This window comes from Balaenoptera musculus, chromosome 10 (genome assembly GCF_009873245.2).
Source record: "Balaenoptera musculus isolate JJ_BM4_2016_0621 chromosome 10, mBalMus1.pri.v3, whole genome shotgun sequence".
NCBI lineage: Eukaryota > Metazoa > Chordata > Mammalia > Artiodactyla > Balaenopteridae > Balaenoptera > Balaenoptera musculus.
In genome coordinates, this window is record NC_045794.1 from 98,073,849 (window position 1) to 98,097,608 (window position 23,760).

General features: G+C 54.8%; 1 protein-coding gene, 1 long non-coding RNA gene and 1 other non-coding gene across 5 annotated transcripts in view; 2 read left to right on the forward strand and 1 right to left on the reverse strand.

The window, feature by feature from the left end:
- Nucleotides 1-9,788, forward strand: LOC118901816. 2 transcript variants are annotated; one of them, XR_005021475.1, is made up of 3 exons: nt 1-136; nt 2,830-3,007; nt 9,685-9,788. It is a non-coding gene; the product is annotated as an uncharacterized LOC118901816 (long non-coding RNA). The 2 variants fall into 2 exon arrangements; XR_005021474.1 differs by lacking the exon at nt 9,685-9,788 and adding an exon at nt 4,195-4,331.
- Nucleotides 156-305, forward strand: LOC118902907. The gene has a single exon (XR_005021623.1). It is a non-coding gene; the product is annotated as a U12 minor spliceosomal RNA (small nuclear RNA).
- The window catches only part of LOC118901815 (NADH-cytochrome b5 reductase 3), a 24,969-nt gene continuing 6,294 nt past the window's right edge, over nt 5,086-23,760 (reverse strand). The window contains exons 2-9 of one of the 2 annotated variants that reach the window (XM_036865459.1): nt 20,796-20,927; nt 17,579-17,651; nt 17,115-17,221; nt 14,744-14,873; nt 14,160-14,243; nt 13,854-13,939; nt 9,806-9,905; nt 5,086-6,221 (exon numbers count right to left, since the gene is read on the reverse strand). In XM_036865459.1, coding sequence (XP_036721354.1) covers nt 6,049-6,221; nt 9,806-9,905; nt 13,854-13,939; nt 14,160-14,243; nt 14,744-14,873; nt 17,115-17,221; nt 17,579-17,651; nt 20,796-20,927 — 885 coding nt within the window. In that variant the 3' untranslated portion in view covers nt 5,086-6,048. The remainder of the gene's footprint in view (nt 6,222-9,805; nt 9,906-13,853; nt 13,940-14,159; nt 14,244-14,743; nt 14,874-17,114; nt 17,222-17,578; nt 17,652-20,795; nt 20,928-23,760) is intronic. The other variant, XM_036865460.1, reaches the window with a different exon arrangement.

Genomic DNA, 23,760 nt, shown 5'->3' on the forward strand with positions numbered 1-23,760 from the left:
GAGCAAATGAAATTAAAAGCAACAGAAAAGAATTAAATAAGTAAGACAATCTTCAAAGGAAAGAGGTTCTCGGTTCGACGGTCAACTTTGACACTCACCGTAGGGCTAATGAGAATGGGATTCATTACCTAGGAACGTAAGTATTAAAAACGTTTATGCCTTAAACTTATGAGTAAGGAAAATAACGATTCGGGGTGACGCCCGAATCCTCACTGCTAATGTGAGACGAATTTTTGAGCGGGTAAAGGTTGCCCCTACGGTGACTCGCCTACTTTGCGGGATGCCTGGGAGTTGCGATCTGCCCGTACCTCTTGCATCTAAAAAGCAGAATATAGTAATTTAACTAAGGAGAAATTAAGGAGATTTTTGAGTGCGCCGCTGTTGAGTAACGGGGTGGTCAAACCTCACGGTATTGTCGGGGATTGTTAACCTGTAGAGCTGTCAAGGTTGGGTTTAGTTAATATAGTCAGTTTTGTGGGGGCATATTAATTGTAGTAACGGAGAGTGTTATTAGTTCGTTCTTTGGGGGCGATAATGTGCTGCACACAGGAGGCTCGTTATGTGGTCTATAATGCGGTGCTCATGTACCACAGCTCACATTTCCGGGCAGTAGAATCTTTACAACGAAATGTTTTCGCCTTCCTGACCTGTAAAATGGGGCAAATAAGCTAGATCGCTGCGAGCGTCAAATGGAGTGTTCCGAATGTGGAAGTTTTTCACTGGTACAATTTCAGTCTCCAGCACTGATCCTGGCGTCAGGTTCAGTATGTCGAACCAATTAATGAAGAATACAACAACAGCAAGAAACGGAATTCCTGGGCGGTCTAGTGATGAGGTCTGCGCGGTTCTGCTTCCGCGGGCCCGGGGTCAGATCCCTGGTCGCGGAAGTAAGACCTCCGCCTGCCGCCCGGTGTGGCCAAAACAACACCAACAACAGAAAAACAGAAACATAAAGACTAAAGGTGCAACGCCCTTAGAGCAGTGCCGAACATATAGACTAAGTGTTCTGTGAATCACTACTGTAAGTACAACGCCGCGAGTGGAGTTGTGTGTTCTTGAGAGAACATAACACCACAGTTGAAAACCTGGCATCAGAAAGAACTGGAGAGACGAGCTAGTGAAGACTGGGAACCAGACCGAGGAGGGAAATCCAGGGTCCCGCCTGCGCAACCGTGATTGGGTGCTGGCTCGCCCCCTTTCCTCAGCCGTGAAACAGGACTATTAACGCCTCCCTGCCGTGGGTGCCGGGAAAGAACGCGGAAACCAGGAACCAGCCGCGGGCCGGCTGTACAGCGGAGGGCAGGTGCGGAGAACTAGGAAGGGACCAGAGGAGCGCGGGAGTTAAGGCCCTTTCGCGCCTCCACACGAAGAAAGCGAAGCGTAAAAATAGCGCTTAAATAATTTCCTTAGGGCTTCCCTGGTGGCGCAGTGGTTGAGAGTCTGCCTGCCAGTGCAGGGGACACGGGTTCGAGCCCTGGTCTGGGAGGATCCCACATGCCGCGGAGCGGCTGGGCCCGTGAGTCACAACTACTGAGCATGCAAGTCTGGAGCCTGTGCTCCGCAACAAGAGAGGCCGCGATAGTGAGAGGCCCGCGCACCGCGATGAAGAGTGGCCCCCACTTGCCACAACTGGAGAAAGCCCTCGCACAGAGACGAAGACCCAACACAGCCATAAATAAAAAAAAAAAATAAAAAAAAAATAATAATAATTTCCTTAAACTACCACAATAGGGTCATTGATGTCATGTAATTCTGTGACTGCGCGATGGCCCGCCCCCAGAAGCGTTTCGGAACTTCGTGGGGTCGTGTTTGGTTGTCGGAACGGCAGGGATCCGGTCACGTGGAGGCGGGGACGGGATGGGACGTCCCGCTGGCTCTCCCAATGCCCGGGGCGGAGGGGCCGCTTAATGATTCTTTGATCCTGGGTTTCGCTCCCTTTCTTGTATGAACACGCAGGACTTTTTGCCTGATGTAAACAAATATGGAATTGCCAGCAATGCACCTGCGCTGTAGCCAAAGGAACTGGGTCCCGCCTTATTTGGAGACCACCCAACAATTGTGCCCCGCCTCGGAAAACCGCACCCCTGTCGGCAGAGCGGGGAAGGCGGGCGGCATTAGGGGCTGCGCCAGTGCAGGGACCCTGCGTCCATGCAGACTCCTGATGCTTCCGTCTAGGGGCCTTGGGGCCAGCATTTACATGCTGAAATGTGCATCATTTTATAAAGTCCTTTCCTTTTTTGCTTTTATAATGTAAGTTGGAATTTTGCGTTTTTGTTTTTAATATTCATTTATTTATTCGGCTGCGTTGGGTCTTAGTTGTGATGTGTAGGCTCTTCGTTGTGGCGCTCAGGGCTTCCTCTCCAGTTGTGGAGCGCGGGCTCCAGAGTGCGTGGGGTCAGTAGTTGCACGCAGGCTCTAGAGCACGCAGGCTTATTAGTTGCCCCACGGCATGTGGGATCTCAGTTCCCTGACCAGGGATCAAACCTGCGTCCGCTGCATTGGAAGGCAGATTCTTAACCCCTGGACCATCAGGGAAGTCCCCTTGGTGTTTTTTAAAAATTCTGTATAGGTAGGTGATATCAGTGGTGACTTCACTTCAGGAGAGTAAAGGGGCTGTTGTAAATGTTTTTAAATGGTGTCACGTCTGAGAGGGTGGAGAATCACGGGCCTCTTTACTCACCCATTTTACAGATGGAGAGACAGACTTATAAGAGGGTAGGGACCAGGTCCAATTTATGCCCTTCTTCCCAGCTTCAGCAGACAGCCTCTTGTGGGCTCAGGCAGTGTGCAGCAAGTCTCAACCCTCAGGCCTGTTTTCTTACCCTCCAGACGGGGACAGGCACCAGGAGCCCGAATGTGTGTCAAGTGCTCAGCAGAGCCCTCAGCAGACAGTAGGTGTGGAGAAGAGCCATCAGGGCCTGAGAGGCCCAGGCTGAGTCCTGCCCCTGCCCACTGAGGAGTCCCAGCCCTACTCCAGGATGTGTGAGGGCCAGAGACAGAATGGAAGGTGAGAGATGAGAGGGGAAAGCGGCTCCCCGGCCCCGAGACCTCCTGTGAACTCCCCCGTCTTCTCCTCTTCCCCACTCCACTCCAGCCACACTGGCCCTCACTGTGTCCCAGGGCCTCTGCACTTGCTGGTCACTCCCTCTGGAGTACCCTAGTCCTGCCTCCCTCTCCAGTCTCATCCTCACTGTCCCCTCAGCCATCTGCCTTCCTTGATCTGTTTCTGGAAGTTTCTTCCACAAGCTTGTTCTAGCCACAAGGCCTTCACACTAGCTGTTCCGCCTTGAACACCTACCACAGCTGGGCCAGCTCCCTCCCTTCACATCCCAGCACAAAGGTCACCTCCTCAGAGGGAGTTCCTGCTGCCCAACTCTAAGAACAGCCCTCATTCCCACACTGTCCCGTCTTTTTTAAAAATTTTATTTATTTTTATTTTTGGTTGCGTTGGGTCTTTGTTGCTGCACAGGGACTTTCTCTAGTTGCGGTGAGCGGGGGCTACTCTTCGTTGCGGTGCGCTGGCTTCTCATTGCGGTGGCTTCTCTTGTGGAGCAAGGCTCTAGGCACGTGGGCTCAGCAGTTGTGGCTTGCAGACTCTAGAGCGCAGGCTCAGTAGCTGTGGCGCACAGGCTTAGTTGCTCCGAGGCACGTGGGATCTTCCCAGACCAGGCCTCGAACCCGTGTCCCCTGCATTGGCAGGCGGATTCTTAACCAGTGTGCCGCCAGGGAAGCCCCACACTGTCCCGTCTTTAACTTCCATCTTGGCATTTCCCATCACCTGTTACTCGTATAGTGTCCTTCTCGAGAGCACCCCAGGAGCAGGGAAGGCTGTGTCTGGAGCAGCCCTGGCCCTAGCCCTGGAACAGTGCCTGAATGAATGAAGGCGCTCCCTTCCTCACCTGTAGCTTCCCGAGGACAGGGCGACACCTGCCTTGCCTCAGGCCCGACCTCCACCCTGAAAGCCATTCACTGCCCTGAGCCTCACTCTCCCTGTCAGAAAGAGGTGCTACTGACTTCTACTTCTCTCAGGGCTCTCCAGAGGACAGAGTAAAAAGGAAAACACTTGGGACACACGGGGCTGTCCAAAGTTGGGACTGGGGACACCTTTTAACACGGCTGAGATGTGAATAAGGCTGGGTGTGAGGGGAGGGTAAAAAGTTGGACCCCCACTGTCCACACTCTATCTATTCCCAGGTATCTACCCTAAAAGAAGTCATCAGAAAGGAGGGTGAAGGACTGCCCTGCTGGCGCAGTGCTTAAGAATCCGCCTGCCAGTGCAGGGGACACGGGTTCGAGCCCTGGTCTGGGAAGATCCCACATGCCGCGGAGCAACTAAGCCCGTGCGCCACAACTACTGAGCCTGCGCTCTAGAGCCCACGAGCCACAACTACTGAGCCCACGTGCCTAGGGCCCATGCTCCACGACAAGAGAAGCCACTGCAATGAGAAGCCTATGCACCGCAACGAAGAGTAGCCCCCACTCGCCACAACTAGAGAAAACCCACAAGCAGCAACGAAGACCCAATGCAGCCAAAAGTAAAAATAAATTAAAAAAAAAAAAAAAAAAAGAGGAGGGTGAACATGGCCAGTGTTATTTACAAAATCCGCAAACTGTGAACAGCCTAACTGTCCAACAACAGGGATTTGCTACATAAAAAAATCATGATCCATCTGGGCCTATGGTGAGTTCTGACCACAGGGGGAAAGCACGTCTGACATTAGGGGGAAAGCAGAGGCTACACAGTGGATGATGTGGTTTCATCCAAGTTCTAAGTGTTGGCCTCTAGATTCCGGCATTTTTTTTCCTGTATATACTCTTCTGTACTCCTCTCCCAATTTTTTTTTTTTTTTTTTTTTTTGGCTGCACCACATTAGCTTGTGGGATCTTAGTTCCCCGACCAGGGTTCAAACCCAGGCCCCCTGCAGCGGAAGCACAGGGTCCTAACCACTGGACTGCCAGGGAAGTCCCCAAATTTTCTACTACAAACACAAACAAACAGAAATAAAAGCCAGGCCCTACACAGCCCCTTCCTCCCCCCCTCCCTCCCCCACAATGACGTAGGTCACAGAGCCTCCAGGAACTGCAAAAGTGTTCAGATTAGCAAAGTTTTACTTCAACGTTATGTTTGCTCATAAATGACTCTGAAAAGCTGATATGCAAGAGGCTGACACGCTGTGGTCTAAAGGCAACGTCGAGGCCACTGAGAATGTCCCTCAGACAAGAGGCTCTGCTCAAAATCTCCCCCACCCGGGGTGAGGGCAGCAGGAGGGGGGTCTGGGACAGAGGGATAAACACATCATCTTAGCTCTCCCATCAGGACTGGCGGCCCGGGACCCCAAGCTGGTCGATCAGAGGTCGACTGCTTGGAACTCCCAAAGCTGCCCGAACGTTTTGGTGTTTTGGGGAAATGCTAAGGCTTTGGGAGGGCCCATGTGCCAGATGGAAGGGCCCTTGGTCAGCCCCCTCCTCCTAGTCCAGCCCCAGGGAGAGCCCAACTCCCTGCTGGCCGGGCCTGCTGTGCCCTGGGGTTGGGGCAGCCTCTCACCCCAGCAGCCCCTGTCAAGAGGACTTTTTGGTGTTACCTATCACGTAGTGTCAGGTGCTGAGGCCTGGCTGTGGCCCTGAAGCAGGCAGTGGGTAGGGGCCTGGCACCTGCAGCTATGGGCTGCCCGTATATTTGTGTTTATTTCCAGAGTGTGGTATGCTCTGGGGAGGGTGGGCAGCATGGTGCTGGCAGCCTCGGCCCAGTAGTGTGTGTGTTTTGTGCGGGGGCGGGGGGGGGGGCATCTCCAGTGAGGCCCAGACAGGAATCTGCCCTAAAGGTGGCCGACAGCGGCCACCTGTAACAGAGCCCTGCTCCCAAAGGGGCCCCTCGGGGGCCAGCCCAGCGGGGTGACCTCCCAGGCACGGGCAGGCCAGGCTGAACCCGGCTGCAGCAGGAGACGTGGGGGGGAGAGGTGTTAACAAACAACAGCAGGAGGGGTGGGTACAGACAGGGCGACAGGGCGCGGTGAGTGCGGGGCGGAGCCAGTGGCCAGGGCCGGCCCATCAGAAGGCGAAGCAGCGCTCCTTGGGGTGGCCCACGCGGTCCAGGTTGGGCAGGCAGGCGTACTGGATCATGGGCTGGGGTCCGCACATCAGCACCAGCGGCTCCTCCTCTGGGGGCGGAAGGTGGTCCCGGATCATCTCCTCGTTCACAAAGCCCTGGCTGTAGTCCCAGGCTGCGGAGTGGGAGACCAGGTGAGCCCGAGTACGGCCGTGTGACCAACTGCCGACTGCCCACCCGCCCAGCACCCTCTCCTCCGTGACAAAGTTCCTGTGCCATGAATTCCTCCCTTCTTTCCACAAACACTGAAGAATGAAGAGGCTGAGCCAAGTAAACCCTCACCCTGATCCCCTGCCCCCAAGCCTGGCTCACCTGTAGCACAAAGGCAAGCCCATCAACGTTCCCCCACCACGCTTCACAGCGTGCAAAGCATTTCACTTCCACTGGCCTCTCATGTGGCCCTCAGAACCGCCCTGTGGGCGGACAGGGCAGGGGTTACTGATCCCGTTTTACAGATGTGGAAACTGAGGCCAAGAGGACCCAGAGTTGAGTTGTCCCAGGTCACACAAAAAGGCATGGACAGGGCTGGGACGTTAGCCCCAGGCCCCAAAGGTCCCCCAGCTAGTGCCAGGCTGGTCAGGGTGACATTTCCTACCCCACCACCCTCCATGCTACCTACCGGCCCTGTGCCCACTGTCTGACTCTTCCCTCTACTACGTGTCGGTCCACGAGGAGCTGTGTCTGGTCCACAGCTGTGGTCCCAGTGCCCAGACAGCCCCCAACACAGTAGTTACTCAATAAATAATGAGTAAAGGAATGCGTCCCAAACAAGCAATCGGTGAGCCTGAAAACAGCAAGGCCAGGACCCAGGCTGAAGCTGCAGATGCAGGACCCTCGGGGCAGCAACAGCTCCTCTAGGTCCTGCTGGCCTCCCTGTCTTGCACACGCACATGTACACGCGCAGTGTGTCTCCAGGTTTCACCTGAGATCCAGAGCCACCTTTTATTCCTACAAGTCACTGCTGGTGCCCCGAGGCTGGCAGGGCTCTAGTCCTACCCGGGCCCTCAGGACTGACCTGCCAGCAGGGGCTGCTCAGGGAGGGGGGCCAGCCAGTTCCAGGCGCACAGTGGGCCCACGGGGACAGCAGGCTGGCAGGGCTCTGCCAGGAGAATGGGGCTCTGATGACTGGGGCCCGAAGAGAGGAGGAGGAGGCGGCACCCAGCCCGGCTCCGCTCTGGCTCCGATCTACGCCTTGGCTTCCACATCTGCGCTCAGGGCTGTCCTCCCCCATCACGGCGGACAATGCTCTCTGCATCACATCATGTACACTCCATGGGGGGGGTCCCTTGCGAGGGGCCAAGCCAGTCCCAGCTGGTCTTGGGATGAGGAAGAGTCTGCTGTGCTGAGCAATGGGGAATTCTTTACCTCACGGACACTGAGCTGAGTAACTGACCACATCTCCCTTTTCACTGTGGCTGCTGGGAAGCTCAGAGTGACACACGTGGCCACCCACAGCAAGTGTGCATCAAAGTCCCTGCTTCTGTACAAACCTCAGTCCCAGCTCCATTCGATGGCCCTGCCCTTGTTTTTCTTTCACTCCCACTTTCCATTTATACCACTCCGACTCACTCTATGAGTCTTTGTAAGGTGCCTAAAATCCCTCTGGAACAAGGCGGGACATAGGTAGGTAGATAACATTTTATTAACAGATCTAAAATTACTTTGAAAAAAACTGCATGGGACTAAACCATATTTGCTAGTGTAATGAATGTACAGGTGTGTAAGACACATCTCAATTTCACAAGGACGTTTTTAGATAGTGTATTTTTCTTTACATGTATACTGAAGGTGACTTTGTAGGGGAAACATAGTCAGCTGGCCCCTCTCCCCTGTTCTTTTGCTTAGCTCCACAACTGCCCGCTGGCCTGGTACCATTTTCCTTCTCAGCATCTACCCTTTTCAGCTTATACCTAATGTTACGGCAGTACCCGAACTACTCTCGAACTGTGGTCAGGGTAATAATAAATGTAAGTGTAAAATACCGGGAGACTTCCCAACTGTTATCTCTCCTTGGCCAGTAACTGGTTACTCTTAAAACTGTCCCCAGGAGGCACTTCGGTATAGGCGTTGCCAGGTGTCACCACCAGAGGGCAGTGTCCACTCCTCCTGCGGCCAGGCCGTGTGCAGGCAACAGGGGTAGAGGCCCCTGCAAGGACACGCCCATCGTGGTCAGTGAGCCTACCTGACCACACTCTAGAACCTGCAACCAGAAGGGAGCTAAACCAGCTTTCATTTCCCCCTTTTGAACAAGACGTGGGTACAAGATGAATATTCCTTTCTTTATTGGCAGCTCGGACTCCCAGAACCAGTGCCTCCTGTCCGACCTCCACTCTCTATGACTCTACTTTGTCTTTCCTGGGTCTCACTAATCACCTGCTACTGTACTTTATAATTTACTAATGAACCTGTTTCCCATTCATCCTCCCCAACTAGAACATCAGCTTGGGCCAGGCTGGTTTCGGGAACACACAGAGTGAGGGGTCCGACCAGGAGGAGACTCACTGAGATGCGGGTGGGCCCAGGACAGCTGGTCCAGCCAGAGGCCCCGGAACAAGACTGTCGGGTCCACGGATCCACCAGGGGGCCCAGGATCTGATTTGGTCAACCCAGGAGGGTGGCTCCTCTCTCAGGGATGGACCCTCTTGAGATGGGTACCCCCAGAGCCTGCCTGCTCATTTCTGGGGGAAGCAGAGGGTGGCCTGTTCCCCGCACTGTGGTGGTTGAGTCCCAGGGAACCGGTGGCTGTGTGAGGAGCAGGAGGCAAAGCACGGGCAGTGTGGCAGCAAGCTGGTGCCCATGTGGGTGCTTTGAAAATGTCCAGTTTCTAATATTTAAAAATTTCCCATGAAAGTTCAGGCCCCCAGCTTCCCTTGAAAAATGGAAAGGCTGGCCTCCAGGGCGGTACTCCTGCACAGCAGGGCTGCCCGCAGCTGGGACGGGGCTGCCCCTCTGCACAGGCAGATGCTCTCCAATTCACCACAGTCCCCACCACTCCCTATAGTCTCCTAACCCTGAAGCCAAACATCACTGGTGTTATCTACCAAGAAGCCTCAGCTGCTGCTTTTCTTACAACAGAGAAGAAGTTAAGATATTTTTTGTAGCCACATCTACCTAAGGCAGGAGAATGGAGTAGAGTTTAGCTCCCAGAGGGCAACCTCGTTTCAGGTTTCAGGGGCAGCCCTCATTCACCACCTCCTATGTGACCTTGGCAAACAGTTTAAACACCTGGACAGGTAGAATGAAGTAACTGTACATCAGCCCAGCCCACACTCCAGGGCTGATGATTAGAGAGAAAATGGGTGTAAAGTGCCTACAGGGCATATACACTGCAATGTGGAAACACTCACCCTCACCCCCAGCACTGGCCCTGGAGACCTGCCCCCGAGTGAGCCCCAGCCCAAGGGGAGAACACCGGCCTTCTTTATCCAGCTGAGAGCAGCGCAGGCAGGGGAAGGTCTGGGGCTCTGGAGGAGGCAGGTGTGAACTCAAGCCCTAGCTCTGGGCTTTTCTCACTGTGTGCTGTGGGGCACTTGCGTTCCCTCTGTAATCCCTCTCTCCTCATCACCTTCCTCTCACAGGGCCCCAGTGATGAGCACCAAAGGAGACCATGCGAGCAGAAGCCTCCGCAACGGCGGAGGGCTCCGCCAGGCGAGCGTGGGCCGGCGCCTCCACCCAGCCCACCCGCCTGGGCGCGCTCACCTTCGGGGGCTCTGTCCACCGTGTACCAGAGCTTGAAGCGCGCAGAATGTTCGTTCCTCAGTTCCTCCAGCTCGGGCCGCAGCAGGATGTCCTTCTCAGTCTGCGGGGGGACAGGACCCAGCGGTCAGGAGGGACAGCAACAGGGACTGCCTTTGGAGACCCTCGTCACCCCGCCCACCCACGGGCCGCACACTTGGCAAAGCTTCCAGGGAAAGTCCAAGTCTTCCTATGTTCTGGCGTCTCAGCTTGTACATCCACAGCCTAGGAAATACAGATACCACTTCCCCCGATCACACCTGTCCCTCCGCAGCCTTGCCCACGGCAATCCCTCTGCTTGGCCTGCAGCTCCCCACTTGCCATCCCCACTGATTTCATTTAGCCAGCCCCACGTGGCCCTGTAGAGTGCAGCTTGTCACCTCCTCCAGGAAGCCTTCTCAGACCCCCAGGGAGCATCAGCAATCTGCTCCCGAAACAGCCCCTTTCCATTCCTAACCACAGACTTTGCCCTGTATGTTTGCAGGTCACTCACAGACGGACAGGGCTCCTCAGGCCAGTGGGTGGCGTGACTGATCTCATAAGACTGTTGTGAAACTGGGGGCCAAAGAACTCTGTCGACCAGAAAAGGTCACTGGCTCACAGACCTCTACTGAGCCCCGGGCTGGGTGAGGCAGACGACGGGAGAGGCGTGGAGATTGTTCTGAGCATACTCTTTTCCTTTTTTTTTTTTTTTTTTAAACATCTTTATTGGAGTATGATTGCTTTACGATGGTGTGTTAGTTTCTGCTTTATAACAAAGTGAATCAGTTACACGCGTACATATATCCATCCCCGTATCTCTTCCCTCTTGCGTCTCTGAGCGTCCTCTTTATGAACAGTGCCTCTCTGACCACCCTCACTGCCCTGTTCCTGAGGATAAACTTGAGGGAGTGGAGTTCAGGGTAGAAAATTCCACATGGTTAGGGCGTTCAACACACGCAGCTGCTTTACAATCCCCCGGTAGGTTACGCCAATGCACACACCAGCAGCATGCCCAGGAGTCTCCGTCTCCCTACCCCTCTACCAGCACCGGGTAACGATCCTTTAAGCTTTGCCAACCAGATTAATGGAAAGTAAACCTTATGTTTTGTTTGTTTTTTTTTAAAAGCCAAGCTTTTTTAAAATTATTTATTTATTTATTTATTTATGGCTGTGTTGGGTCTTCATTTCTGTGCGAGGGCTTTCTCTAGTTGCGGCAAGTGGGGACCACTCTTCATCGCGGTGCGCGGGCCTCTCACTATCGCAGCCTCTCTTGTTGCAGAGCACAGGCTCCAGACGCGCAGGCTCAGCAATTGTGGCTCACGGGCCCAGTTGCTCCGCGGCACGTGGGATCTTCCCAGACCAGGGCTCGAACCCGTGTCCCCTGCATTGGCAGGCAGATTCTCAACCACTGCGCCACCAGGGAAGCCCTAAAGCTTGTTTTATTTTTTATTATTAATAAGTAAGTTTGTCACTGGTCTAGTAATATCTTTTATTAGTTTGTAAAAACTTTTTACATGAAGGATATTAATTTTCATTGGTGATGCATTATATGTCTCATCCCCAGTTACTTATCTTTCTACCTTATTTAAACTTTGTGTTTTTCCCCAGGGGAGCTTTTCATTTTTAAGCAGATGGTTCCATCAATCTTCTCCTTGACGGGCTCTCCCTGGTGTCTTGCTTAGACTAACCATCCTTGTTCACTCATTCATCAATATTTCCTGTAAAAATGCTCACCTTCTACTTTTAAAGCTTCAATTTTTTACATGTATATCTTTAACCTAAACTCCATTTTTATATAAGGTAAGGTAGGGATCTACTTCGTTGTTTCCAAGTGCATAGCAACTAACTCAACACTCCTTTTCCTTTCTCTTTTCAGGTTTGGTATGTCACCTGCATCAGATACAAAGCCTCACCTACACTTGGGTCTGTTTCTAGGCCAGGGCTATTCAACGGAGTGTTCCACAACAGATCTGTGTTATCCAATAGGGTAACCACTGGCCACATGTGGCTACGGAACCAATGAAATGTGGCTAGTGAGACTGGGAAAGCGAGCTTTTAATTTTGTTTAATCTTAATTAATTTAAGTGTAACTAGCCACATGTTCCAGCATGTCCTAGCACAGTCTAGGTTTCCTGTTGTGCTATCCAGAAATGCTTAGTAAGTCCAGTAAGCCCAGGTCTCACGTGTGGCTCCAGAACCATGCTATTTTTTATCACTGACACTTTTTAGTATGTTTTAATATCCAGTGCGCTAAGTTCTTCCTTGTCACTCTTCTTTTTTAAAACTTTCTTGGCTGTGCATGTGTACTTTGTCTTCCAGGCCATATTGCATCATTTTGTCATATTAAAGGGGAGAAAATATCCCCACTGGGACTTCGAGTATTACTTTATGAAGAACCGACACCTTCAGAATATCAGTCTCCCTGTCCAAGAACCAGGTCGCCCCGCTGTTTATTAACACTCCCTAATGCCCTTCTGAAAAATTGTGCTTCCCTTAGGCTGAGGCTGGGGTCAGAGCCCCAGCCTCCCCTGGACTCAGGCTGCCGTCCTCAACCTGCCTCCCCACCAGCCTCCACTCCCGGTCACTCGGTCACTCCAGGAAGCATGCACATGTCTGCAATGTTAAACGCTCCTATCCAAGGCCATCTCAACCCTCACAACCGTCCCGAGAGGTGGGTCCCCCGTTACCCTACATTACGGATGGGGAAAGGAGGGGCTGTGGTCCCCGTCCAAGCCGAGCACGGAGGTCACTGAGGAGGGGGGAGGGAGGGGCAACGACTCAACTGGAGCAAAGCAGCAGTTCCCACAGTGTGGCCTGCGGACCCCTGGGGTCCCCGAGACCCTTCAGAGGGACCTTGAGGTCAGAACGATTTTCATATGATACTTTATTGGCATTCTTCACTCTCCTCCCTCACGGGTGAGGAGTGGAACTTCCAGAGGCTACGTGACTTGTGACATTGCACTGACTGAAATGCAGAAAGAGATACAGAATCCATCGCCCCTGCTAACGGGCACAAAGATGCCCGTCCAGGCGACAGAGGGCTGACGGCCTCCACAGAGACTGCCCCAGCACTACCAAGCTGAACGCTGCCCACCCTCTCAACCCCACCAGCCAGCTTGGAATTTCTGGCTGTTTCCACCCACCCCTAGTCAAGGCCACCTCAGTTGGCCTCAGAGCAGTTTTCTGCAGCTGTGTGGGACCTCAGCCCGGGGACCTCAGCCCGGCCCCTCCGCCTCCAGGCTCGGTGTCCTCACAGATGACACGGGGCGGAGCCTGGGCCGGATGGACCCAGGGGCAAACTGACCTGAACCATATCTGAGAGGCGCAGGGGGCCTGGGCATGACCCCCTCACAGGCGGGGGGTGCCTCGTCTTAGCTTCCCCCAAAAGGGGCATCACTATAAGATCCACATATTCAGTCATGAAACACTGAACCTAGAAAGACCCTTGTGATGACCTTGCTTCATCAGCTCATTCCACAGTGAGGGAGCAAAGCCCAGAAAGGGAGAGTGACTTGTCCAAGGCCACACAGCAGGCCGGGGCGGGCAGGCAGCGGGTGTGGGGAGGAGGACATGCATTCAGGAGCTGGGAAGCCCAGGTCCAAACCCTGTCCCAACTCCCCCAGCTCAGGGACCTCGCGCAGATGGGACCTTGGCACATCATCTGTGAAAATGGCCCTTCGGGCTCCTCCCACTTCACTGGTGGGTTCCACACTCTGTGTGCGGTGAAGGGAACCCTGAGGTTCCAAGGAAGCAGCCAGAGGAGCGAATCTCGGGGTGTGGGTGCTCCAGGTGCCTCACCCCTCCACCAAAGCAGCCCCACTCGGGTCAGACGCTCTGAGCTCCACACTGAAAAGCCCGACCCCACCAGCCCCTGCGAGGGCTGCTGTGCACAGAACGTTCAGAGCACCCCTCATATTTCAGCCTCCCTGAGCATCTCTGCAAAGCCGGGCAGACCCCTGAGCAGTGCCTGCTGGGCCTCGCCCCCTCTCAGCAGGAGTCGGGTTTGCAGACCTCAGGACCACCCACTGACCTGGTTGGCAAAGAGCAGGTGGCACACGGTCTGATCATCCGGGTCCTTCATGATGGCACGGATCAACTGCAGCATCGGGGTGATGCCTGCAACACAGCCGCCCCCCACACACCGCGTGAACGCCTGCTGCACACACGCAGGCCCGGTGCCAGGCAGATGCCCAGAGAGGTGCCAGGACAACGGGGTCCAGGTCCCTGACCTTGGGAAGCTCCCAGTCACTTGTTATCTGTGCCACGTCCCACACCTGACCCCGAACCACGACATCCGCCCGCTAGGGACTCAGTGAGGGGCTCTGGGTCCACATACCCGTTCCTCCTGCAATCATGCCCACAGACTTCACCGTTGTGATGACAGGGTTGGATTTCTTGTCTGGACGGATGGCAAACTTTCCTGGGGAGAGGAGAAGGGGTGAGGCCCAGCTCTCAGACATGCTGTGCTTGGGGATCGGAAGGGCTGGAGAAGCTGCCCCCGCCTCAGGGGTTCGGGGGTGGCGGCCACCATAGCCCGCAGCCAGTCAGGGTGAGGGGGATGGGAAGGTGGGATGGGGACCAGCTCAGATGCAAAGAGGAGCACGAGGATGAGCGCCTCACTGCGGATGGCGGATGGCGTGGGGGGCAGGGAGGCTGGAGAATCAGGGGCGTTCCAGCTCAACCCTCCCCTTTGCTTTCAGCCCAACAAAGCTGGTCTGTGGGCCGCACCTGGGCCCCAGAGGCAGCTGGTCTGCAACCCCCGTGCTGGCCACCTTAATTCCTAACAGCCAGGGAAACGGAGGCCCCAGAGAGGAGATGGCTTGCCCTACGAGAGTCACCCATCCAGACAGCAGCAGAGTCGGGACCCGCACCCAGCATCCACCGCCCCCACTGGGTCCTCGGGGTGTCCAACCCGATCACCTTTGCCCTGGTAGACCAGCAGCCCATTTGGGCCTCGGAAATCAATGGTGTCTCCAATCTTCATGCTTTCCAGGTACTGGGACATCTTCCCTCCAGCGGGAAACTTGGGGTGGGTGTCTTTGAAGTAAATCTGCAAGACACGCATAGTCCTCAGCTCCCCGTTCCCAGGGCTGCCGGGGTGAGCTCTGGGCCACAGTGGGAAGACCCTCTTCTGGGGTATTCTGCGGCCGTGTGTGGCCTTCTCACACAATGCCCCTTCCACCAATCAAAACTTACCCGTCTGTGTCCCGTCCCCCCCAGTGGTCTGCCCTCCCCATAACATCCCCTTGGAGGGCAAAGCATCAGCCTGGTGTCCAAGGCAGCGACCCGAGGGCTTGCTGCATAATGTTCTGCCACAAACCATCTCTGTGACCCCCTCCCGGCAGGAGATCCCCATGGCTGTCAGCTCAGTAAAGGCTCTGGGAAGCCGGCTCACCAGGCCCTCCTGGTGGATGTTCAATTCTTTCCACTTTGTGCTGCCATAAAAACATCACTCTTGGAACAATTTCCTTCCCTGTGCCCTTTGGGATTTCAGCTTTGGAAAAAGGGATGTGCTACAACCCTCGTACAAAGAGATGGGCAGACAGGGGAGGAGCTCCAGGGCTGGGGTGGCTGCACCAGGGGGCATTTCTGCTGGGCCTTGAAGGGCAAGCAGGAGTGATGAGCAGAGAAGGGGGAGAGGCAGTGGGGGAGGGACAGCGTGGGCAAAGGCCAGGAGGCCTAATAGGGTTTGGGGCCTTCGGGGTGGGGTGGGGAGAAGAGCTTGTGGCTACAGCACAGGGGATGTATCTGTGTGTCTGGGGTGCAGGGCAGGGAGAGTGGAGCGAGAGTGGGCAGAGCCGACTGTGTGCCAGGCTGGGGCCCTGACCTTTAGCCAGGGCCAAGGGGAACAGTGAGGTCTCCAAGCCAGGAAGGGCCTGGTCCTGGTGAGTATTCCGTCTCTACTTGAATCCCCCCAACACCTTCTCCACATCTGGCTCGAGTGACTTCAGCAAGAACAGATGCTTGAACTCTCACCACCTTCCCTTTCCCTCCGGACAAAGCCCCAGACGACCAGGGCCTCCAAGCATCTGCCTGGCCCTGCTGACCTCTCCCTTTTCGGTCCCTCAAGGCCTCAAGCCTCCTCCTGACCTCAGGGCCTTTGCACCTGGAAGGTCCTCTTCCTCCGTCTCCAGCTGGCTGCCGCCTCGTCAGCCGCCAGATCTTGCCTCACTGCTGCCTGCTCAGGGGGGCAGCTCTCATGACCCCACCCCCGCCCCAGCTCTGGTGCCCATTCTAGGTGCTCAGTCTCTTGCGCTTGTCCCCTGAACAAACACTGACCTCTGTGTGACCACCTGTTCAGTGTCCACCCTCCAGCCAAAGACAAGACACTGAGGCCGGGTGGGGCCTGGGCACCCAGCACAGGGTCTAAATGACACCAAGCGAAGAGGAGATCCAGGCCAGAGCCGGGACTGACAGGCCCAGCTCCCTTCCTGCCCTCACAGACACAGCGCCCAGCCCAGGACCCTATAAGACCCAGGGCTGAAGCTGAGGCCCAGTGGGGGTTTCTGCTCCTGTCCCCCCACCCAAGGGTCCAGGGAGGGGGCCCTGGGGCCTGCACAGTGGAGTTGAGAGAGCAAGCCTGGTCCCCGGGGGTGCTGAGCCAGGGCGGCCGTGGAGGTTTGGGCCTTGACTAGGGAGGGTCTCTAACACCCAGCCCACCGGCCTAGGCTGGTTCTCACTTTTGGGTGTGTAATCAGAGAACATGGATCACTGCTGGAAAGTTTGTGTTTCTAATTTTCATAAAAATGTACCGGGCTATAGCTGTCATTTCTCCTTCTGTTCAGCATCTTGTTTTTTAAGATCCTTGCTGGTTGGTCTCTGTCTCTCTGGTCTGTTGCTTCTAATGGCTACATCTTCCCACAGCGTACACCCAGCCCCTGACCGGTGATGGATCCCCGAAAGCCCCTCACCCCAGCTCCCAGACAAGGTCCCGTGAGCCCCTCAGACTGCACCCCCCAGCGGGCCTGCGGGACGCTTCTCAGGGGATGAGCAGTGCCCAGCTCACTGGGCTTCGCCAGTCCGAGAGCAGGAAGGTGAGCCCTCCGCAGGCTGGTGGGCCCGCCCGGTCCCTCTTCTGCAGGTGCCCTGTCCTTGTCTGGAGATGCTCAGCCTGGCCCCAGCCCCTGCCCTCTGCCGAGACCCCGAAGCTTGGCTCGTGCAAAGAACTATGATCTGCTATTCACTCGGAAACCAGGCGCAGCGAGCACAGGGCCTTCAGAGGTCAGACTGTGGGGCCTTGGCTGTGAGGTGGTCACCCCCGCCCCAAGCAGCTGTGGCCCCAAGACCTCACCTTGATGACCAGGTCCACAAAGCCCTTGTCGTCATCGCTGGAGATGGGCGTGTAGGGCCGAATGACCAGGTTCCCATCGATTCGAGCCGAGAGGTAGATGTGCTGGCCTGCAGGACAGCAGGGGTGAGTCTGGGCTGACTATCCCTGCAGGGCCCCCTGGGTCTTGTCAACCCACTTCCCTGCACCCCGTCAGCGTTCAAAGCCTAGCCTGACCTCGGCTCCCACTGCTCCCTTCACCACCCCCAGCGATTCCCATCACGTCCCATCTCTTTGCCTTTGCTCGTGCTCGTGCCACTGCCGGGGACACTGAAGCATTTGGCCTCTTATTCTGACACTCACCCTTGAAGGCCCAGGGTGGCTGTCACCTCCTCCCTGAAGCCTTCCCTGCACTAACTGAAATGCAAAGTCCCGACCTCTCTGTCCCAGCACCGGCTCCACGTGCGCTGGGTTGGGGCCGCACTCACCGACAGGGAGGCCCAGGATGTGCTGGGGCGACGGCAGAGCAAAGCGGAACCGGCGGGTATCATGGCTGATGACCTGCAACGAGGCGTGAGCTGCTGGACGGCACCCAGGGCAGAGGGGTGCCTGGACTCAGAGTCCCCACCCCTCCCCAGCACCGGAGCGTCACTGAGAGAAGTGACACTGACATGTGGACATACAACCTGCACATGCGTGTGCAAGGGCACAGAGGTCAGGCACACACTGGGTGTGCCTCTGCTCTCACTGGCCCAGAGAAGGGCAGTGACCCACCCAGGGCCACAGGGCAAGGTGATCAGAGAAGAGAGTGAGCTCAAGATCCCAAAGGGAGGGACTTCCCTGGGTGCAGTGGTTAAGAATCCGCCTGCCAATGCAGGGGACACAGGTTCGAGCCCTGGTCCGGGAAGATCCCACATGCCGTGGAGCAACTAAGCCTGTGCACCACAACTACTGAGCCTGCACCCTAGAGCCCATGAGCCACAACTACTGAGCCCTCATGCCACAACTACTGAGGCCTGCGCACATAGAGCCTGTGCTTTAAAAAAAAAAAAGATCCCAAAGGGAGGTTGCCAAACAGCCCAGAAAATTCCAGGGACAGGAGGAAAGGATCCACCTCCGCCACAGCTTGAGAAGTGTCCTGGGGTGGCAGAAACAGCTCAGGGACTGGGCCAGCAAAGTGGGGCAGAGCTGAGACAAGGCCCCATGTGCCCAGGCCTGGGACTCAAGAGAGGGGCTCTAGAAGCAAAAGCCCCCCCGAGAAGCGGGACGGCACGACCGTGGCTGGGCTGCAGAGGGCAGGAGGCATGGCAGCCGTGCTGCCCAGGAGGTCACTGGGGCTGGCCACGGCCAAGGCAGGGCGTGCACCCAGGGAGTGGGCAGTGGGTGAAGGCCACTCCCCCTCCAGGGCGGGGCAGAGGCTGCTTAAGAGCGAGGCTGGGCCGAGCAAGGAGGCCAGTCTTGACTGGGGCCAGGTAGGCGAGCATCCCACAGTGAGCTGCGTCAGAGCTGGGAACCGAACCCAGTGCCCGGACTCCGACCTGGGCTCCGGAAGGCCCCTGTGAGGTCTCCCCTGCACCAGGTGCAGCAGGATGGTGGGTGTCGAGGGGCCGTTTGGAAGGCAGGCGGCTAGCTGTCCAGCACATTTTCATGCCCACACGAGGCAAGGTCCAGTGATGGACAGTGTTACCACCTGGAGGGGAGACGCCAGACCTCTCCAAAGGGACAGAGCGTCACTCTAAGCATCACTGAAGCATGTGAGCCAAGGCAGGTGGCCTGGATCTCAGGAGAGACGGTGCCCAGCCACCACTTAGGACGCAGTGCTTGTTGGCGGCCAGTGGGCCTCTCTGCCCCACAGTCCAGGCCTGAAGCTGCAAACGGAGCCCTAGGGCCTCCCGCAAGTGGATCCCAGGATTATCAACTGGTCCTGGGGCTCAAGGTCAGAAACCCACGTGCCAGATGTTTTTGGAGGAAGAACAGAAATGAGAGAAAGACACTGATGATTACTAGCCCAGCACAGCAAAAGTCATGAGGCTAACGTCTGTGAGGGCTCGGCACGGTGCTGGCCGTGATGGCCTGAGCAGCAGACTCTCAGAGCTGTGGGCAACCTTGCTGACCACCTGGTCCAGTCCCGTTCAGAGAGGGGAAGGGCCGACAGCCGGGACCCCTCCCTGTGCCGCAGCAAAAGTATCAAGAGCAGCCCCACCTGCTGACCCACCACGAGGCTACAATGGGGGAGGGTAACCGCTAGCACGTGTGCCTCCCGCTCAATCAAAGGGGCCTGGAGGGTCCACTGTGTGACATCCCTGTGACAAAATACCAGACAGTCATCAAAAATAATGGATCAGCTTTGGGTTAGACATGTAAAGATGTCCATATTGTACAGCTGGGTAAAAACTCAGGTTATTAAAAAAGAGAAACTAAGTATACACACACCTGAACCTCCACACATCATGTACACAGGAATGTACTACCAGAAAGGCTCACGGTGCCCGTGAAGGGGACCCTCTGCAAAGGGGTTATGGGGGAGGGGAACATTCACACCTCACGAACACAGCACATATAAATATGTGCTTTTATTTTATAAAAGTAAAATTTTTATAGCGAGCACATATAAATCATACATTACTTTGGGAATTATAAAACAACAAAGAAAAAGAACTTTATAAAAGGAAAAGCTTTTAAAACATTATTATTTCATTTTAGTAAGAAAAAATTGTGTATAAGATATATTGAGAGGATAAGTGTGTTCTCATCTGGGAAGCAGTAATTTTTCTTTCTTTTTCTTTTCTTTTTGCCTCTCTCTGGTTTTCAGCTTCTGTGAAATCCTGGTACAAGTACAGTCACAGGAGCCCCAGCTCTCATGTGGAGCCCGGGTGCAGACTAGAGCTCAGGACTCAGGCTTCGGGCAAGTGACTGACTTTCTCTGCCCCATGACTCAGTTTTCCCTGTCACACCCCTCCTGAGGCAGCTGCGGTGGCCAGAAATAGCACATGGGAGGGGCTCTGATGAGAGAGAGTAAGGAGGGAAACAGCCTTACAGGGTGGGCAGCTGGGCAAAGGAGGGAGAGGATGGTTTTAAGTCATGATCAGAGGTTTGAAAAGGAAAAGCATCAAGTGGGGAGGGCAGGAGCAAGCCTGTCGGAGGAGGAGACGGAGCCACCCGCGAGATCGCGAGATCACGCGGGGAATCTGACAGACGCAGAAGACTCTAGGGGCCTTGAGTAGGTGACCCTGCGGGCAGGGGAAGGAGGAGGGGAGGAGACCTTATCTTTAAGGAAGGGGCACTGGGATGGGAGGCAGCTGGGATGACCACGAGGCCTAGGCCTAAGTCCTGGTCCTGCCCCTAACTCACAGTGTGACCTGAGTTACTCCTCTCTTGTCCTCTGTTTTCACAGCCATTAAATGGTTACTTGGACCCCAGAGTCCTTACGGGGTCCCTCCCACTCTGACCTTCTGGGGAATAGTGAGTGTGGTTCAACGAACCAGCTCTGTGGGCAAAGACCTGAGTTCAAATCCCTCTGTCGCTTACTGGTAGCCTTAGAAAGGGACCACCTCGCTTTCCGCATCTGTAAAACGGGCAGATAATGGGACCTACTTCACAGGGGCCCATATCCTGAGCACATAGTAGGTGCCTGTGAAATGCTGTGATGCTGACAAGGACAGAGAGGTGCCCATGCCCCACGACCCCCTCAGGCCCCACACTGACCTCCTTGTCAATCAGCCGCAGCGGGTACTTGATGTCCGGGTTCTCGAGGGTGATGGCCGGGGTGGAGCGCTGGAACAGCTTCATGAGCAGGCTATACAGGAACCAGACTGGGGAGAGGACCACGTGGCCCAACTGAAACGACAGGACAGACCCACGAGGTCAGCCTGCCCCCTGCCCTTCCTCCAAACACACCTCCGGGCCTCTCCCCTACCAGGAACACCCTCTCCCCATCATGTTCATTCAGGGAACCCCAGCTCCATTTTGGTGCCAGCTGGGAGAAGTTACAAAAATCAGACTCATGAAACCTATCACTGTGTTACTGAGTCGTTGGAAAAGCTCCATTTTCCCTGAGGAATGGGGACAAAGAAAGCTACATAACTGAGCATGTAGCCCTTTTCACTTTGGCTGCCAGGAAACTCAGCATAAAGTTCCCAAGTACCTGTGCTTAATCTTGAGCACTGTGTATCTGTGCTCCCTCCCTCCCTCCCTCTCTCCCTTTAGTCAATTTCCCTGGCCCTATTAAGTGATGTCAAGTGCTAGCTCTATTTAGACAAACAGACAAACCCCTGAGCCCCTGGGGTTCTGCCTTCAGGTGGGAGGGGCAGCTGAGGCACTGAGCTAGACGTTAGGAAGCTCTGCTCCTTGCTGGCTGTGTGACTCTGGACAAGTCCCTTCCCCTCTCTGAACCGAACTGGACCAGGTGATCTGCAAGGTCCCCTCAAGCTCTGAGAGTCTACTGCTCAGCATCATGCAGAGCCCTGCACAGGGGTTAACCTCATGACAACCCTATGAGGTAGGCACTGTCATCACCACCACTTTACAGATGAGGAAACAGCTCAGAGAGGTGAAGCAACTCACCCCCAGTCACACAGCGGGCAGGTAGGGAGCTGCGGCTCAAACCTGAGTCCACCTGCCTCCCCAGTCACACTCTTAAACATCAGGCCTCACCCTCATCATCACTCACCCTCTTGCATGGCTCTGAGAGCCTCTTCCTTGCCAGCCCGCTGCCCCCCATATCGCAGCCTCACAAAGACCCTAGAGGCAGTTTGGATTTTTTAAAAACAGAGAAAACATATCGCAGCCTCACAAAGACCCTAGAGGCAGTTTGGACTTTTTAAAAACAGAGAAAACCCAAATCCCACGGCCAAATAAAACTGCTTAGGTTTACCCTGGAGAGGACACCCTTGCAAAGAAAGACAACCAGCCTGCTGCCCTTTCTAGCTATTTGTGTCCCTGGGAAAAGCACTTAGCCTCTCTGCCCTGCTTCTCCATCTGTGAAATGGGGGTCATACGCTACACTCCCTGGCTGTGAAGATGGAGATTAGCCATGGAAAATGGATAACCCAGGCCGTCCCCCAGCAGGCACTTGACCTCACCGGGTATCTGTGTGCAGCAGCTACCCTTGGCCATCCGGAAGTCGAGTCCTGGGCAGCCTCCACTATCTGGACCACAAGTGAGACTCAGGAAGAAAACAACAACGGCCTCAAGACCGCTCAGACCAACTCCACAGTGGAGAACCTGGCAGACCCCACCCTAACCAGGGAGCAGCACAGGAAAGGGGCCAGCTGACACCGTGCACCTCCTGACACGAAGCAAGAAGGGCCCAGCACGGCTCTGTGCCTTCCTTCAGGAGCACACAACCTGCCTCTAACACAAGGAAACACCGAGGGCCTTTCTCCGCGATAACTGGCACCACTCTTCAAAAATGTCAAAGCCATGAGAAACGAAGGCCGAGGAATGGGTCCAGATTAAAGGAGGCTCTGGTGGGTTGGAGGGTGCTCCCCTAAAACTCACGTCCACCCAGATCCTGGGGATGGAAAAGGGTTTTTGCACGTGTAATTAAACTAAGGATCTTGAGATGAGATCCTCTTGGATCTCCCCGGTGGGCCCCAGATCCCATGACAGGTGTCCTTCTAAGACAGAGGAGAAGACTCAGAGGAGAAGGTTGTGTGAAGACAGAGACTGGAGTGATGTGGTGACAAGCCAAGGAGGCCAAGGACTGCCGGAAGCCACCAGAAGCAGGACGAGGAGGAAGGACCCTCCCCTAGGCCTCCAGAGAGCACGCCCTGCCAACACCTTGATTTCAGACTTCTGGCCTCCAGACTGTGCAAGAATGAATTTCCATTGTTTTATGCTACCTAGTTTGTGGTAATTTATATGCAGCCGTAGGAAACGAATACAGTAGTAAGTCCCCTACATACAAACGAGTTCTGTTCTGAGAGCATGTTCGTAAGTCCAATTTGTTCGTTAAGTCCAACAAAGTTAGCCTAGGTACCCAACTAACACAATCAGCTATACAGTACTGTACTATAATAGGTTTATAATACTTTTCACACAAATAATACACAAAAAACAAACGAAAAATAAAGAAAACATTTTAAATCTTGCAGTACAGTACCTTGAAAAGTTCAGTAGGACAGTACAACAGCTAGCATACAGGGGCTGGCATCGAGTGAACAGGCAAGAAGAGTTACTGACTGGAGGAGGGAGAGGAGGTGGGAGACGGTAGAGGTGAAGGATCGTCAGCAATAGGAGATGGAGGGCAAGCTACAATTTCACTCACGCCTGACGTTGACGTCTTTCACTCACACACGTTCGCACCTTTGAAAGTTTGCAACTTGTAGGGGACTTACTGTACAGAGGCCAAAGAGACAGAACAACTGAATACAATGCGTGGTTCTGAATTTGATTCTGGGCCAGGGGAAAAAAAAACAGTTGTAAAAGACAATCCTGAGACAACAGGTGGAATATGCATGAAGGCCCATAGATGAGACAATAGCACTGTATCAGTGTTACATTCCTGATTTGATCGTCTTGTGATTACACAAAAGAATGTCCTTGTTCTTAGGAGATAGACGCTGAAGTATTTAGGGGCAAAGAACCATCATATCTGTCGTTTACTCTCAAAGAGTTTAAAATACACACACACACACACACAATAAAGTAAATATAGCAAACGTTAATA